At 57.4% G+C, this 16308-nt stretch overlaps 1 protein-coding gene across 1 annotated transcript; it reads right to left on the bottom strand.

The window, feature by feature from the left end:
- Positions 1 to 5196: 5196 nt before the first annotated feature.
- On the bottom strand, positions 5197 to 14843 carry DLL4 (delta like canonical Notch ligand 4). The gene is made up of 11 exons (XM_049613383.1): positions 14339 to 14843; positions 13958 to 14227; positions 13397 to 13454; positions 12287 to 12550; positions 11802 to 11862; positions 11584 to 11714; positions 9898 to 10067; positions 9510 to 9729; positions 7607 to 8309; positions 6982 to 7090; positions 5197 to 6485 (listed from the first exon to the last, which is right to left on the bottom strand). The coding sequence occupies exons 1-11, from the start codon at positions 14402 to 14404 to the stop codon at positions 6480 to 6482; spliced, it is 2058 nt and encodes a 685-aa protein (XP_049469340.1). The 5' UTR covers positions 14405 to 14843; the 3' UTR covers positions 5197 to 6479.
- Positions 14844 to 16308: the final 1465 nt, after the last annotated feature.

Below are 16308 nucleotides of genomic sequence, written 5' to 3'. Positions count from 1 at the left end.
AGGCAGGACGGGTGACAATCTGCCCCAAGCCCATTATTAATAGAACAGTTGCTTGAGCTGAGAGATTTTCTGTGCATGCTTGGAGGGGAGGGAAGCTAAAATAAATGAGGGGCACCTGGGTGGCTCAGCTGGTTAAGCATTCGACTCTTGGTTTTGGGCTTAGGTCATGATCTCACAGCTCATGGGTTGGAGCCCTGCATCGGGCTCTGCTATGACAGCACAGGGCCTACTTGGGATTCTCTCTCCCTCTCTCTTTGTCTCTCCCCTGCTGGTGCATGCACACATGCACTCACTCTCTCTCTCAAAATAAACTTTAAAAGATAAATGGGGGCACCTGGGTGGCTCAGTTGGTTAAGCGTCCGACTTCGGCTTTTGTCATGATCTCATGGTTTGTGGTCTCCAGCCCCACAGTGGGCTCCATGCTGACAGCTCAGAGCCTGGAGCCTGCTTCGAATTCTGTATCTCCCTCTCTTTCTGCTCCTCCCCCACTCAAGCTCTCTCTCTCTTTCTGTCTCTCTCTCAAAAATAAACATTAAAAAAATTTTAAAAATTTAATGAATAAAATAAATAATGCACAATCTATGAGGGGCTACACCTCCCACAGACTTCTGGGAGATAAGCGTGTCCTCACTTCCTTGGCCCATGTGCAAGGACATAGGTCCTGTCAACACTGGCAGAAGGATGGGAAGAAGGAATGGCTAAATCCCCCAATACAGTCTGCCTCAGGTGAGGGAGAAAAGACAGCTGTTGTGCTGGTTATGCCGGCTGGATCCAGGGCCAAGGGGGGAAGCTTACTTGGTTTCCTGTCTACAAAAGCAGGGACTGGAAGGATTCTCCCTTCCTGTGTCCTGACAGAAGGGTGCATGGGATAGTGGGAAAACCTGGCTCCACTTCTAGCTTCTAAGGAGGGAGGGCACCCAGCTGATAGGGCACCCTGGTGTGGCCAGCGTTCCAATTACTCAGACCTCGGGCGTAGACCACCTGGAAGGGGAGGGGCCAGGACTCCAGCAGAGGGCTGGGAAGGCCGAGACTCTTTCCTGATTCTGAGGAGTGGGGAGGGTGCCTTTTGTGGCAGCAGGAAGTGGCTGGATGCAGGGCTGAGAACGGCAATGAGGAGCATGTCAGTGGAGTGGCAGGGATGCTGAGGCGGCCCATGGGACCAGAGCCGAATGTCACACCCCGCAGAAATGCTACAGTGAGGTAAGACCTGGCTTAAGAGAATCTAGAAAAACAATCTATGTGGAGAAGTATGACTCAGGCCCACAGAGAGCCAAGAAAGTAAAGCCCCTTAAATGAGAGCAGCTGGGACACCATCCCCCATGAGCCTATTGCAAATGGGAAGGAGATTCTAGAAACTTTTAGATAGAGGAGGAAGCACAGAGTGAATGGAGTCACTGGTGGAGAGGATACCGAACAGACTGGGCCTAAGAGGACGGGCCTGGCCTGATGTTTGCCAGGGTGGGTAAGGGACAGCAATTCTTGGACAAGCCAAGTGGCATGGGCAGTGCTAATGCCCATGGCTTGCTTTGCCTCCAAACTGAGCAAGGAAGCAGGAACACTAGAGACAGACAGGCTGGCCATGCCTGGCAGGGCTTTGGCTCTGCCCTGCAGGGGGTGCCATGACATAGGACAGGCTCCTGCCCAGAGCTGACTTGTTGCTAAATCCAGACTCTGGAGATGCTAGTTACCTTGTGTCTGCCGTAGCTTTGACTGTCTTTTTGGATCCTGCATTGTGGACTCAGAGGGTCTTTGGGCATGAAGGGAACAGGCTGAGCCTGCTCTTGGCCTGAGTGTTAGAAGGGTACAGTGCCCCAGAGGCCAGGGAAAAGGTGGCAAAAGACACTTGTGACAGATCTCCAAGGGAAAGAGGACTATTGAGGACTTGGGGTCCCGCCATCCCTTCCCAGAGCCAGGGTCCCCTTTTTCCTATTCCCACATCAGAGGCTGACCTAAACAAGTAGTGTTCCTTGAAGACAGGGGCACGTCAGGAAACAACGGTGGAGACAACCTGGGATCTCAGTCACCTCCTTGATCCTAAGGCTACTGCTGGGACTATCCAGCCAGCCTCCAAGCTCCTTTCTAGCCCACCACCCATCCTGTGGGCTGGGAGAGTAGAAGCCCCAGAAAACGGTTTGTTGGCATAAGCTTGAGGATTAACCACCATTGGGGAACTCGTTGCTGACGAATATTTTCATACACCAACTCATTCCAACCTCATAGTAATGTGCAAGAGGTATTAGCATCCCCTGAGAGGTTAGAGATAATTAACTGGATGGTTAGCCTCCTTGGGCAGAGACCATGTTTTATTGCCAACGACTGGCGTATAAAAGGTGCTCGATCAGTGTGGAAGGAATGCAGAAATAGATGGACTTGTGTCCCAGGTCACCTGGCAATGAGAAGTGTTGCTGCAAAGGAACTTCAGTCTCCCAACTCAGACCCGGCGCCCTTTCCAGGGCTGAGGACTGAGGACTGGGAGGTGGTGGGGGGAGCTGTCTGTATGCGAAAGAATCTCGCTTCTCTGGATACCCTGAGGCGTATTTCCCGGAGGCTTGCGCTGAGCTCTCTTCAGTTTACTCCCTCGGGGTGGGGGCCTGTAGAGAGCTCTGCGCCACAGAGACAAAAACTGAACTCGTGGCCGCCGCCCCGTCCCCCGGCTAGTCTCGTCGGGGCCCCAGGACTGAGAAGGGCTGACCCCGGACCCCCGGCCAGAGACTGCGGTCCCCAACCGTGCGCAGCCCTGCCGGCCGCGCAGCGCCCTCTGGTGCCGGGCAGCGGGGACCCGGCAGTCCGGCCCGCTGGCCCGCCGGCGACACCCGCTTGCCGCGGCCCCGGCCCCGCGTGGACTCCCAGGCCGGGGGCGGGATTAGGGGAGGCAGGAGGTGGAGACTAGCGGGTGGGGGCGTCTCCGAGAAACTCGCGGCCTTCGGCAGCTTCCCGGCCCGGGAAGTGAGCCGGGGTCGGGAGGCCGCAAACAGGAAGTCGGGCTGTAACAAAGAGCGCGGGGGGCGGGGAGCTGCGGGACCTCCGGGGCGCCCGGCGGCGGCGGCGGCGGCGGCTGCGGCAGGTGGAGTGCCGGCACAGCGAGAGCACCGCACCTGCATTTTCCGCCGCGCGGGGCTCCGGGTCTGCCGGGATACGGCTGGGCCAAGGGGCCGAACCGTGCGCCCTGGGCGCGGCCACCCGGGGAAGTCGCATCCTCTCCCCGGGAAGGGACAGTCACAGTTCCCTGAGTGAATCACTTCCATCCCCTTCCCGGAATGCGGCAGGCCACGTGGGACGGAGGGCTGGGTTCGCCGATCCTGCTTAGGAAGGGCTGGGAGAGATGCAGAGACAGGAGAGCCTTGTGTGTGGGTCCCCATCAGAGATGTAGCATCCATCCATTACTGCCTGAGTGTGATGGCCTTATCTAGCCTAGGATGGAGGGAGCGGATAGGAGCCACTGTCCTTTTTTCCTACCCCTTAACCAGTCTGACCTTGGTGCTAAGGCAGGGGAGGGGGCCCTGGTTTAACAAGTAGGATAAAGGCATTCCTCCAGTCACGGCCTCTTACTGACTCATCTCCCCACAGAGAGATGCAGGTGGTTAGGAGCCAGTGGGCCCTGGAAAAGCAGCTGTCCCCAGAGCTGGAGGTCACCATGGGGCCAGATTAGCCTTTGGGCTGGGCACTGCCTCCAGCCTGTTAAGGAACCACTGAACTCTGATTTCTCTTATGAAATACTCGGGCGAATGAAACGGGCATTTGCTAAACCATGGAGAGCATTTCCCAGTGCTCTGTTTGGCTTTGTTTCTGCCAAGCCTGGGACCTCTCCTGTATACCTGAAGACTCCATCAGGAAAGTCTTGGGTTACCTATGAGAAGGGGCTGGACCCTCAGGGCGTGACCTCCAGGCTAGGGATAGGAGGGCTTCTGCTGTGGCCTGTTCACACCCCAGCTGCTTGGCCCTGCTTCTTCTTGTCACTAGAAGTGGGGATACTGGTTGGAGCTGCTGAATCCGAACCTGTGCTTAGATCCCCTTTTTCCCCAGAAAGCCTATGTGGTGGGCTCTTCCGGCTCCGTGGCTAGGGTATCAGAGCCAATGAGTGGGTTTGGCTAGTCAGCTACCCTCCAAGGCTCTTCTCAGAGGGGCTGACTGCTGGTGAAGCTCAGCACAGCCTGGCTGTGTGGACGTGCAGGCTCGCGGGTGTCCTACCTGTCCCCCACATGGGAGCCTCGTCATCTGCCTTGTGTCCCAGCCCAGTTTCCCCAGCCCCCAGGGCCCGGGAGCTGCTTTCCTGTTTCATTTTGGGCAGGAAGAGTGAGGTCGTGTTGTTCTTCCCCCTGCTGCCGGCTCAGGCTGTGGGAACGGTTCCCTGAATGCTTTCCTGTTTGATACCCTGTGTGTGCAATGAGGGGAACAGGGAGCAAGAGTGAGGCTTGGAGCATGTGGGTGAGTGTGGGTGAGCTGAGGTCCCTTGCTCCCAGGTCTCTGGCATAAGCTCCCAGGTCAGGGAGGTCGAGAGCCCACTGCAAGAGGGCACTGCACACGTTTGGACTCCATGGGGAGCATCTGGTAGGCCTATGTTGCTTTACTGTGGACAGGCTGAGCTGAGAGCATCTGCTTGGCTTTTTGCCAGCAGCTCAATTTTTTCGTCATTTATTCTCCATGCCGTATGACTGTGGCTGTAGAGAGAGGACTGTGGCCCCCTAGGGACCACCCCTAGGACAATCCTGCACCTTAGAGGAAGATAGACATGAAGTAGAGACTGAAACTCGCTCATTAGTGCCTCAGCCAGAGAAACCTGGTCCCAGGGAAGGCTACCTCCTTCTCCTCTCCCTGCAGTCTTCAATAAATTCCTGCAGCTCTGGGTGGACCAGCTGTCCAGACTCAGCACCCTTGCCCAGCTGCAAGGAGTGCAGACCTAAGGTAAGGCCCTCCCCACCAAGACCAGTGCCCTACTGGACTGAGAAAAGAGTATGTAGGTGCCAGTCCATCTAAAACCCTGCAATGGCAGGAGAAAGGACCCTGATGTCATTATGGTTCAGAGACCCCATTGTCCAATAAGTGAATCCTTTTGAAAAGAGGAAAACAGGAATTTCCCCAAATTCCTCTATCTCCCAGGCTGACTAGGGAGCCCCACAACTTTCAGGCTTAAGGAAAGAAAGGAGGATAATTCAGGTCAGGGGGCATATCCCTCAAGTTATGGTGGAAGCACAGGGGGAAAGCCAGCAGGCGGGGAAGGCTGGCATAGGCCTGGGACTGGATGGTGAGACGGGGCTCTGCAAGGACTTGGAAGGAGCCCGCCAGGCCAAGACCAAGTGCATGCACAGGTCCTGGGGGTTCTGGCAGGGCGGCCAGCAGCAATATGAGAAGGGGAGTCAGAGAGGATAGAGAGAGGATTCCCACTCTGCCATCACAAAGACAGGACCCAAGAAGTAATAAACTCCTGTACACGTCTGTTCCATATTATAAATACACATTATATACAAAATAATGTTATAAAATGTAGAAAGTCAGTGCTTCTGATTCTTAAATTATCGAAATACTAGACTCCAAAATAAACTACAAAAAAAACAAAATAAAAACTCATATTATTGATTTCTGAAGATCGGCTTCAAGGGCGGTCTGGGGGCAGTAGTGGGTGTAGGCTCAAGGCTGTAGGAATGGTTTGAGGGACGAAAGGGCCTAGGCGGCAACAGCACCTCACTTCTCCCTCGCTAGAATTTCCAGCATCACTGCCCTGAGCTCCCCAGTTGGGCCTGGTGTCCCTGGCTGACAGATGGGGCATGCCCTCCACCTGTCTGCTCACAGGAACCCAGAGGCACGCAAGGCCGGAGGCTGTGGAAGCCAAATGAGTCTTACCAACAGCCCTTCCCAGAGGGCCCTGGCCAGGGAGAAGCTGGAGTGGAGTTATGAGCAAGGCCCACATGCAGTGGTTGCAGGCACGGGGCAGAAAGTGCTCCTCCCGCTTCAGGCGCTCACCTCACCTGCAGGGCAACTCCTGCCAAGAGCCGCACCTGGTGGTATCCTGGCCCACAGATGGCCCTGCCCATACTGGCCTCCTCTCTCCTCTCTGATTTGGACCCAGCTGTCACCATGGAGGCTGGGCCAAAGGCACTTTTGGAAACACAGATGCCAGTGGAGGCCACAGCAGCTCCAGGCCCCAGGGGACCACAGCCTCTCCCTCTGGAAGAGAGGCCAGATCCCCAGAGGAGCCCTCTGAAGGCCACAGCTGGCAGGGCAGGTCCCAGTGGCACCTCTCCTCTCTGTTCCCCTGGCTGGCACGGCCGCCAAGCTGATGCCAGACAGACACCCCAACGCGTGGAAGGGTACTGCGTCTCTTGGCAAGTTCACAGTCTGTCCAGGTCATGCCATTCCCTCTTCCTCCTGAGAGCAGCACGTTGCATATTAAGAAATGTCCCATCCAGGATGCAATGTAAACAATGCAGAAGGAAGATCCAGCTGCTGGGGCAAAGCTGGGATGTCCTGGGAAGGCTCTTGCCTTATACCTGGGGATCACGTGGAAAGTGGGGAGGTAGGTTACCCTGGAGCACTGGCACTGCCTCCAAGGCTACCCTGGGCCTCCCTGAGAGAAGCCACTCAGCCAGCTGGGGTAAAGAGAAGAAGGTGGGGCAGCCCTTCCCAGACTTCTGCCCTGATACATGCACTGCCTGGGAGCCTGTGTTCGTGAGGTGGGCTGGTGGAGGAAGCAGCAAGAAGGGGCAGGAAGGGCACACTCTCATCAACTGCTTGAAAGCAGTGCCGGGGAGCTGGCCAGGTGCCGTGGTTGCCCAGCCCAGCACTAACATAGCAAGAGGAGCTAGGCCCAGCTCCTGTTTCATACCCTCTGTGGCAACAAGGCCAGCCGGGACCCAAGAGCCACTGAACCTGGCCTGCCAAGGAGGGGTTCTGACCCACCCGGGGGTTGAAAGTAACCAGGCCTCTTTCCCATCCCCAAATGGCAGGTGGGGACACGCTGGAAGGGAAGGCGAGCCCAGCACTCACCTCTGTGGCAATGACACATTCGTTCCTCTCTTCTGATATCAAACACACAGACTGGTACATGGATTCCCTGGGGGAGCATATCGCTGATATCCGACACTCTGGCTTTTCACTGAGGGAACACAAGACAGGCCGGTGAGGGAGGGATGGGAGAGGGATGGTGGGGCAGATGGAGCGCTAACTTGGATGATGGAGAGCCAAAGGGCCCTGGCAGGGGTGGCTCTGAGAGGACACAGGGACCAAGGATGCCCAATGCTAGCCTGGGGGAGCAGTTAGGAACAGTCCCTTATGAGAGCCACAAGACCCCCAACCTTACCAAGGTCTCAGGCCTGAAAAAAGCCAGCACTGCCTCTACAGGCAAGCCATGCAATGGAAAGATGGAAGTCAGAAGAGACACAGTGTGGACATATGACATTTGTGAATGAATGGATGAATGAATGCATGAGGAAGAGGCATGAAGGACCCCTGGCAGAAATCTTGTTGGAGGAGCTTTCTGTCAGTAGCAAAACTCCCTGTTTGTTTAAGAGCAGTCAGGGGCCTGGTGCCAGCCTTCTGCCTGCCCTGGGGAGCCCAGGGAGTACCATGCAGGGCTCTGTGGCCAGGCCCTGGGCCTCCAGGCACTGCTCACCTGTGTAACCTCAGTGGCGCCTTCTCCCCTAAGCTCTTATCACTGTGGGAATACTTCCCCGCCATGGTCCCTCGCCCCAGAGGCCCCGGGGCCAGATTATAGTCCAGTGTGTGGTTCTGTTGTTTGCCACAGTTGGACTTGTCCAGGCCACAGTCCACTTCCAGCTCCTTCTTCTGGTTTGTGTTCTTGAGCTGGGCTGCAGGGATCAGGTTGTCCTTCTGGAAGTCTGACAAGTTGTTCATGGCCTCCCTGCCGCCATCATCAGGCCGCCGAAGTCGCAGCTGCCGCACTGCCACTGCCACCATGCCCAGCAACACCAGCACCACCACCAGTCCCACGCCCAGAGAGACAGCCACCCAGGGGAAGCTGGGTGGCATGCTCATAGGGAACTCGCAGCGGCTGCCCACAAAGCCATAGGGACAGTTGCAGACGAAGCTGTCCCGGGAGAGGCCAGGGTAGCAGGTGGCCCCATTGAAGCAGGGTCCTGAGACACAGGCGTCACCAGGAATAGGCACCTCGCAGCGCCGGCCAGAGAAACCAGCAGGGCAGGTGCACATGAGCCCATTCTCTAGATCATGGCAAGTGCCGCCGTGGGCACAAGGGCTGCGGGCACAGTCGCTGATGGGGAGTTCACAGTGGAGGCCTGTGAATCCAGGACGGCAGCGGCACATGCGGTTCGGACCACGGTTCACGCACTGGCCCCCTGTGGGTATATATGGGGCACAAGTCAGCAATCACCTTGGAACCCCCCTGGTGCCGTGGGTAAGTGCCCTACCCCAGATCCCACTACAGAGAGCACTGTACCAAGGGTCAGGAGACCTGGGCTTGAGGGTGCCTCAGGCTCTGTATGCCTCAGTGAGCTCATGTATAAAAACTACGGGCATCTTACAGAGCTTCACAGTAGAATCGAACAGGTATGCTTGGGTTTGAATCTCAGCTGTCTCCCTCAAGCTGAAGGGAACCTGGCACCTGTTGCTTTGCCTTATTCTAAGCCTCAGTTTCCTCACTTGTTAAATTAAAGTGTAATGCTATCCCCTCCATAGGAGATCTCTGAGGGCTAGGTAGAATGACGCATGAAGGGAGGCGCACATGCCTACTATATAGTAAATGCTCAAATAAATAAATGTAATTATCAGTTAATAGAATTAACACAGTGATTAGCTAGAGAACAGACTTCATCTCAGCCCTTCCAACTCCTCTCCAGCTCCTGAGGCTTCTCTCCTGCATGGAGCTATCTGCCTGCCTCATGGAAGGTCACCAGGAGGCCAAGGAGACAAAGATAACCAGCATGACTTGCACCCCTAAAAGTTGCTGAGGATTTTATTTTTTAAATTTTTTAAGATTTGATTTTTAAGTAATCTCGACACCCAACACAGGACTCAAACTCAGATCAAACTTGGCCAGATCACCGCCAAGAGTTGCATGCTCTACGGACTGAGCCAGCCAGGTGCCCCAAGATGCTGAGCATTTCAGATGTCTTGTGCCATGCCAGGTTCCAAATGGCCACGGGGCAAGGTGACACCTTCAATAGTAGGGCCCTGACTGTGCCAGCCTCCTTCTAGGAGGGACACAAGATCTCACATGTCCCTCTCCCGAGCCCAGGACTTCCTGGGGAGGGCCAGAGGCCACCCAGAGCCAGGAGAGGGCTCTGATGTGAGGATAAGAAGTGAAGCAGGGTACCCATCACTCCTCCTCCTAAAGCTTGCACCCACTGCCCACCTGCTCCTCTTCCAAAGCCACTCAGATGATTACATAGGCTCTTCACTGTCCAGAGCAGGTTGGGACCATCTCAGCCTGCCTAGAGGGACAGACCCGGCCTCGCTCCTCTCTTGACCCTCCCTCACCAGAAGGCGCTCTTAGTCCTAAGACTGGCCCACTAGGTTAGCGAGGCAATAAGACTCACCATTGGCACATGGGTTGCTGGTACACCTGTCCACCTTCTTCTCACAGTTGGAGCCCATGAAGTTGGGGGGGCATTCACAGGCATAGCTGGCCCCCTGGTTGCGCTCCCGGCAAGAGCCCCCATTGAAGCAGGGTGAGTCTGCACAGCTCAAAGTGCTGTGTTCACAGTGCAAGCCATAGTAGCCCGGGGGACACAGGCAGCGGTAGCCATCCTCCTGGTCCTGGAGAGAGACCAAAAAGGGGCAAAAGTCAGACCCTGGGGGGTAAGGATGCTAGGTGCTAGACCCCACCTGCCCACAATGTCTGCCCATGGCTGCACGTCCACTGGCCGCCTGGGGTAGGCATGCCTGGGCACTGCCTGGCCAGATCACCGCCAGCCTGAGGCTCACCTTACAGCTGCCTCCATTGCGACAAGGGTTGCTATCACACTCGCTGAGCTCCAGTTCACAGTCCACGCCAGTGTAGCCTGGGCGACAGGTGCAGGTGTAGCTCCGCTGCCCACTGTTGGAGCACGTTGCCCCGTTCTTGCATGGAGAGTGGTGGGTGCAGTAATTGAGATCTGTGGAGGCAGGAACCAGCCAGCTGAGGAGGGCTGTAGAATGCTCCCTACCTCCAGGCTCCATGTAGTGCAGGTTCACTGTCGGTGTTTGGCCCAGAGGCTTCAACTCAAAGTTGTCCTGACCCAACTACCCTCCCTCCTCCTCCAGTCATGTATATCAAGACACGTTGAACCACATCTGACCGGTGCAAGCAGCCAAAGTTGAAAAAAACCACAGATGGGACAATTGCCTGCTAGGAAGCTTACAACAACTGGCCACCAGGGTAGAATGAAGAGAAGGAAGAGGAGTGGATGGCAAGGCCACATGTTGAGGGGGAAGTCAGAAAAGGTTTCAGGGAGGAGGGGCAGCTGAGATTCACCCAGAAGGAGGGATAAAATTTTAACAGGTAGAAATGGTAGAGAGGGGCCAAAGCCACTGTAGGTAGTGGCCAGGTATTTTAAAAAGGGAAATGTGTTACAAGAGTATTTTGAAATATAAGTGTTTGTTTTCTTATTTGAGAAGGACAGGGAGGGAGCAAATGTAGAGCAAATATACAGACTGTAAGGGCTATGTTTACATATGATGAGTATATGACCGTGTCACCTGGGAGCAAATGTGGGAAGAGGAAAGAGAATGGGCAGGAACCAGGTGTGTATGTGTGTTTGGGGTAGGGGAGAGGAGGGAGAAAGCAACACACACACACACACACACACACACAGAATACAGGAGCTGAATTCCAAGCCCCTCATTGCCAGCAAGTCAGAGCCTAGACAAGTTCTTTCTATCCTGGCAAGCCCCCTGCCCACCCCTCCCAAGCCTGGTGCTGGTGTCTCCATGGCAGCAGCCACCCTATTTGACCCTGAAAATGGGAGACACATGCTGCAGCTGGCTACCAGGATGAAGGAGAAGAGGCTCCCTCCCCCCCACCACCACGGTTGGGGCTGGCAGACTCCTGTACAGCCAGAAGAGTGACCAGCCGCCCTCCCCAAACCCAGAACTTGACTGTGGGCTCAGGCAGCTGCCTGGCAAATGCAAATGGGGAAGAACAAGGGAGGCTGTTTCTGCCACAGCAAGAAGTCGGTTAGATGTCACTCCGCCCAGAGGCGCAGCTCACCCACAGCCTCGGGGCAGCTGGTGGGCACACCCCACCAGACAGCTGTTTGAGGGAGAGCTGCTCAAACAGGGCTGGCAGGTAAGCAAACACTTAGGGGGTTAATAGGTAACTACAAGGTAGAAAGAGGAACTAAGCCCAGCATCCCTCCTCCTTGGCCTTGCTGGAATTTGAGTGCAACTTCCAGGCTGCCAACTTGTCATCCTCTGGGCTTCACCAGCCACCCTGCCTCCCCAGCACCTGAGCAAGAAGGACCCACAATCTCATTCTAGGCCAATTGTCGGGATCCTTAAAAGTCCTAAACTCCTTAAAGGATACTGGGAAAGCCAAGTCAGTGGTGGCCACGTAAGAAGTGTGACACTTCTGGTTCCCACCCCGTGCCCATCTCTCTCATGCCCTCTGCATCTCTCTTTGCCCTGACTCACCTTGGTCACAGAATAGGCCCCCCCAGCCCTCATCACAGGTGCATTGCCAGGGGATGCTGCAGGTGCCATGGCGACAGCCATTGTGGGGGATGCACTCGTTGCACAGGCGTCCCTGCCAGCCTGGGCGGCAGCTGTTGAGCAAAAAGAAAAGCTGACCATGAGGTGAGGGCTTGGCCAGGAGACAGTTCCCTCCTCACTGCTTCCTGTCCCCTACTCACATGCATTCTGCTGGCTTGCTGCAGTAACCATTTTGTTCATGACAGCCAGAAAGACAGACAGCTGAGGAAAGAAAACAGAGCTGGGTGAGGGTGGAATTCCAAGGACTCTTAAGTCCGACTCTCCCTCTCCTGGCCCTGGGGTTGCCCCCCAGCTCTACTGGGCTCACTTCCCACTCCTGGCCTCCCAGAGGAGCCATGGGGGCATAAAGGGAAACAGTGGCACAGGGAAGGAGAATCCAAGCTGGATGGAATGCAGTAACAGGGTCATTTGGACTCTGGCAAGATGGGGAGGAGCACTAAGAAGAGAGAGGTCAGAGTCCACACCTGTCCTAAGCATCCCCACCTGTTCCTGAGGCCCAGCTAGTGGGCAGCCCAGACCTGCTCAGTGAGGGAGGTAGGCTGTGGCCAGAGAGAGGCCACTGTGTTTGCTCCAGGGACCCCCCCCCACACACACACACCAGGTAGACAGGAGCTTGGCTGCTTACGCTGTTCGCAGTACTCCCCAGTCCAGCCGGGTAGGCAGGACAGGCTGCCATCTGGCTGGCACACGTAGTGGCCGAAGTGGTCATTACGCTTCTTGCACAGGCGTGAGCAGCTGTCCCCATAGTAGTTGTCACTGCAGATGACCCGGTAAGAGTAGCGCAGCCTTGTGGGAGGGCTGGTCTGCTCGTCCAATAACCAGTTCTTGCCCACAGCTAGGGAGCCCTGGATGGCGATCTTGCTGATAAGCGCGTCTGGTGGCAAGGCCTCTGAAGGGGCAGAGGGCCAGGTCAAGGAAGGGCAGCCAGTCCCTGAGAGTGCCAGCAACTGCTGGATCAAACCAACAGTCCAGATGATCCCCACCTGCCAGCAAGCACAGGCCAGAGGAACCCAAGCGACCCACTGCTTAGCTTCTAGGTGTGTGTGTGTGTGTGTGTGTGTGTGTGTGTGTGCGCACGCACGCGCCGGTGGGCGCTGAATGCCTGATACCATTCAAAAAAGGGACAATAGAAGGGTGTTAAGATATCCCAGTGTTCTGGAGGCAGACAGACCAAGAAAGAGGAAAAGAGGTCAAAATGAGGAAGGAAAAAAAAGAGAGAGAAAGAAAAAGGAAAAAGGAAAGAAAGCCAGGCTGGAAGGACACTGTGAGCAAGGGGTCCTCTGGTGCCCATTCAAGGGTTCTGCCCTCAGAGATGGGTAATGCTTTTCTTTTTCCTTTTCAAAGTGAGAATTGTTGTGCTGCTGAAATATCCTTTTCCTCTGTGTCAGAACAACATCCCAAAGCCATTATTCCCTTTCCAAAGGAGCGGAATTCGCAAAAGGTGTAAAATACAGGAAGGGGCCCGTCAGCGGCGCTGGCAGCTTCGGCCTTTCTCACCGCCGTGCTCCCCGCGTTCCCACGCCAAAAATAACCCGCAGGAAACGCAATTGTGCTCAGAGTCCAGGCAACGGGCGGAATCCGAGCATCCAGCGCGGGGCGCAGTTCCAGGCTGAGCTTAGCGTCCTGCCCCCCCCTCCTCCCCACCTCCACCCCGCACTTCCCCCGCCTTTTACAGGTTAACTCTTTCGGCGCTGCGCTGTGTCGCCCCCCTGTGGCGGCAGAGCGAGCTACTCACCTGGCCTCAGGTCGTCTCCTGGCGCGTGCCAAGCTTCGATGATGAGTGAGAAGGTACCCTGGAGGCCAAAGGAGGGGGCGGGGGAAGACAGAGAGAGCGCGAGATGAGCAAGGGGGGGAGATGGGGGTGCCTTGCGGCAGCGGGTTTAATTAATCTAATTGCAGGATACAGTTACGGCTCCCGGGTCAACATAACGTGTCTGTGCGCCGCATCGCGCGACCAGGGAATATGAGAGGAGAACCCCGAGTGGGACAAGGGTTAGGAGACAGGGGAATGTTAGCGAGTCATTCGAAGGTGGGAAACGCGCCGGGGTAGTAGGTAATAAAAATCATCCCAAGAGTTGGGAGAAGATAGGCCTTAGAAGTGGGAAGAGGGAGCCTGGTGAGAGCTTTCCTGAGGATGAGGTCCCAGGAGAGAGTCGGAAGAAAGTATCAAAAGAGAGCGCCCTTTGTTTTTTGTTTTGTTTAGTTGGAAGCGAGGAAATCTGGGGAGAGGGCTTTGGGCCCAGGGAGCCCCCTTCACGTCTTTCGTGACCTCCCAGTGCTCCCCGGCTGTGCTCACCGGCCAGGTGAAATTGAAAGGGAGTTGAAGAGGGTTGCGTCCCCCGCCGCTACTATCGTCCCCGACGGCGAAGGAGTTGGTGCCCAACACAGGCGTCGAGACGCTGCCAAAGGTGCAGGGCCCGGGCGAGACGACCGCCTGGAAGTGCTTAAGGCAGACGCGGAAGAAGGTCCTGCAGCCGGGTTCGCACGGCCGCCCGCTAGCCAGTACGCCGCGCTCGTTGGCAAACTCCTGCAGCTGCAGCTGGAAGACTCCGGAGCCGGCTGCGAGCTATTGCACAGAGACCGAGGGAAGGAAGAAGGGGAGCGGTCAGCTCGGCAGACGCCCAGGGCTCAGGCTCAGGGAGCGGCGGGAGGGGGTGGAGGGGGCGCGGGACGTTACCTGCTGCCAAAGTGTCACCAGCAGCAGTAGCGCCCAGCTAAAGGCGCTACGGGACGCGGCTGCCATCCCCTGGAGCGTCGCTCTCTCCCCGCGCCCGCCCTGTAGCTGGCTTCGTTTGGGACGCCGCTTTCCCGCGCGTCTATCCGCCAGAGGGGTCCCTGAGAAGCCAGGCTCTTCTGGGGCTTTCCTCCCGCTTCGCCTTCTCGCTAGCTCTGCTCCAGCTGCGGCGGTAGGTAATCCAGGTGAGGGCGGCTGGGCGGTGGCCGGACTGAGGACGTGTCCTCGGGCTAATCCTGGGGCTGCAAGCGGGCTAGTGCCCGGGTACAGCGCACTGAGGCGGTTCGAGCTGCGGCTCTTGGCCTCGTGTTTCCAGCTTGCGCTCTGAGCGGCTACTGAAACCTGCGCGCTCGGGAGCCTTCCTTATATATATTGGCTCCTCTCTTCGCCGCCTGTCACTCAGAACCCATGGTCACTCTCCCCTCCCCTCCGGGCCTCCAGCGCTACAGCCCCAGCACGGCCTGGAGGGGGCCTCCGCCCCCGCCATCCCCTGTCTCCGTCAGCCAGTCAAACATAGGTCCCCGCCCCTCAGTGGCGCTGTCAGCCCCTAGGTCCCCTAAGTCTGCGCGTGCGAAAGTGACCAGTTCTCCGCGACCAAGGGGTTACGGGTCGAGACCCCGGCGATGGGAGGAGGGGGAGGGCCTGGGGGAATGGGGCGGGAGGTGAGCGAGTGGTTCCCGGATGGTCTTGGAGGCGGAGACACTGGGGAGTCCCGGTAGGCGGTCTGTCCGCAGCCGGCGCTAGTTACCTTCAGCCTTTGAGCAGGTAAAAGAAACTTAAGCTCGCAAAGCGAAAATAGCACGGAAGGACTTGGATCTTCTTCTTCCCGGAGCTTCGGAAGTTGTAGTCTCCTCGGCCCGCAACCTGTGAGCGCCCACCCACCTCGCGTCCCCAGCGCAGGAGGGAAGCCAGCGGACGCTTTAACCTCTCAGTGACCACACTGGCCAAGGCGAGGGACTTGAGTCTAAGACTGTGGGGCTCTCAGGGGCTCCCATCCTCCACCTGGTAGGCGTCTCCCTCCCTACTTGCGGGGGGCGTGTCCAGCGCGTGCCTTCTCCCTTCTGCCCCCAGCCTGGGTTCCACTGGTGCCAGCCCCTAGACGCGTGGTCCGGGAGATGAGGGAAGGGGGCGTGGTCCCCGAGGTCTGAGAAGGGGGGGGGGCGCGTCCTCAGCTGTATGGTAATGAGAGTCTGACCCCGCCTCCAGCGCCTCACCTCACCTGGGTTCTGCTTCAATTCCACTGCCCACAGTCTCCCCCCACCCCAGCAGCCCCAAGCCCCTTCCCGCGTCCTGTCGCTCCGTTGGGGCAGGGTGGAACTCCCCCGGCTCCAGCGTTGGCTCAAGCCACTAGAGAGTCCTGGTGAGGGGCTGAGGTCGGGCTACCCGGGTCCTCTCCTCATAGGGGCAAGATGCAGAGTGGAACTGAAAGCGCGCGGACTCATTTGAGTTTCAGGCGGCTTCACCCGTCTCGCCTTCGCGGCTCCCTTGGGTGGCCCCACTTCTCCGAGCGGCGGCAGTGCAGCTGCTTTCCCGGAACCCGGCGTGATCCCCGGAGGCCTTAGACCAGGGAGAGCCGCCTTCTCCCAGTCTCGGGGGTGCTGGGGATCTCTCTATCTCTCTCTGCGACGCTGAGGGCAGCGGGGGCCCGGTGGCTTCAGCTGTCAGCCCGCCCGCACAGCGATGGCTGTCGTCTAGCGATAAGATCGGCGCAGGGGTGGGGGGGTGGGGGAGGGGAGAGGCGGTGGGCAGGGACGCGGCGCGGGCCCGGGGGGAAGGCCGTAGGGGGGGGGGGGGGGGGCGGGTGGGGGGCAAAACCGCCGCCTATGCCTCGCGGGGGGTGGTTTTTTTGGTGGTGGGGGGGGGGGGGGGGGTGGGGGGGAAGGATGAGAAACAAGAGGTTGGGAGCGTGGGTT

The sequence above is a fragment of the Panthera uncia genome (assembly GCF_023721935.1).
Source record: "Panthera uncia isolate 11264 chromosome B3 unlocalized genomic scaffold, Puncia_PCG_1.0 HiC_scaffold_1, whole genome shotgun sequence".
NCBI classification, from domain to species: Eukaryota; Metazoa; Chordata; class Mammalia; order Carnivora; family Felidae; genus Panthera; species Panthera uncia.
This window is presented reverse-complemented; position numbering and strand designations above follow the sequence as displayed.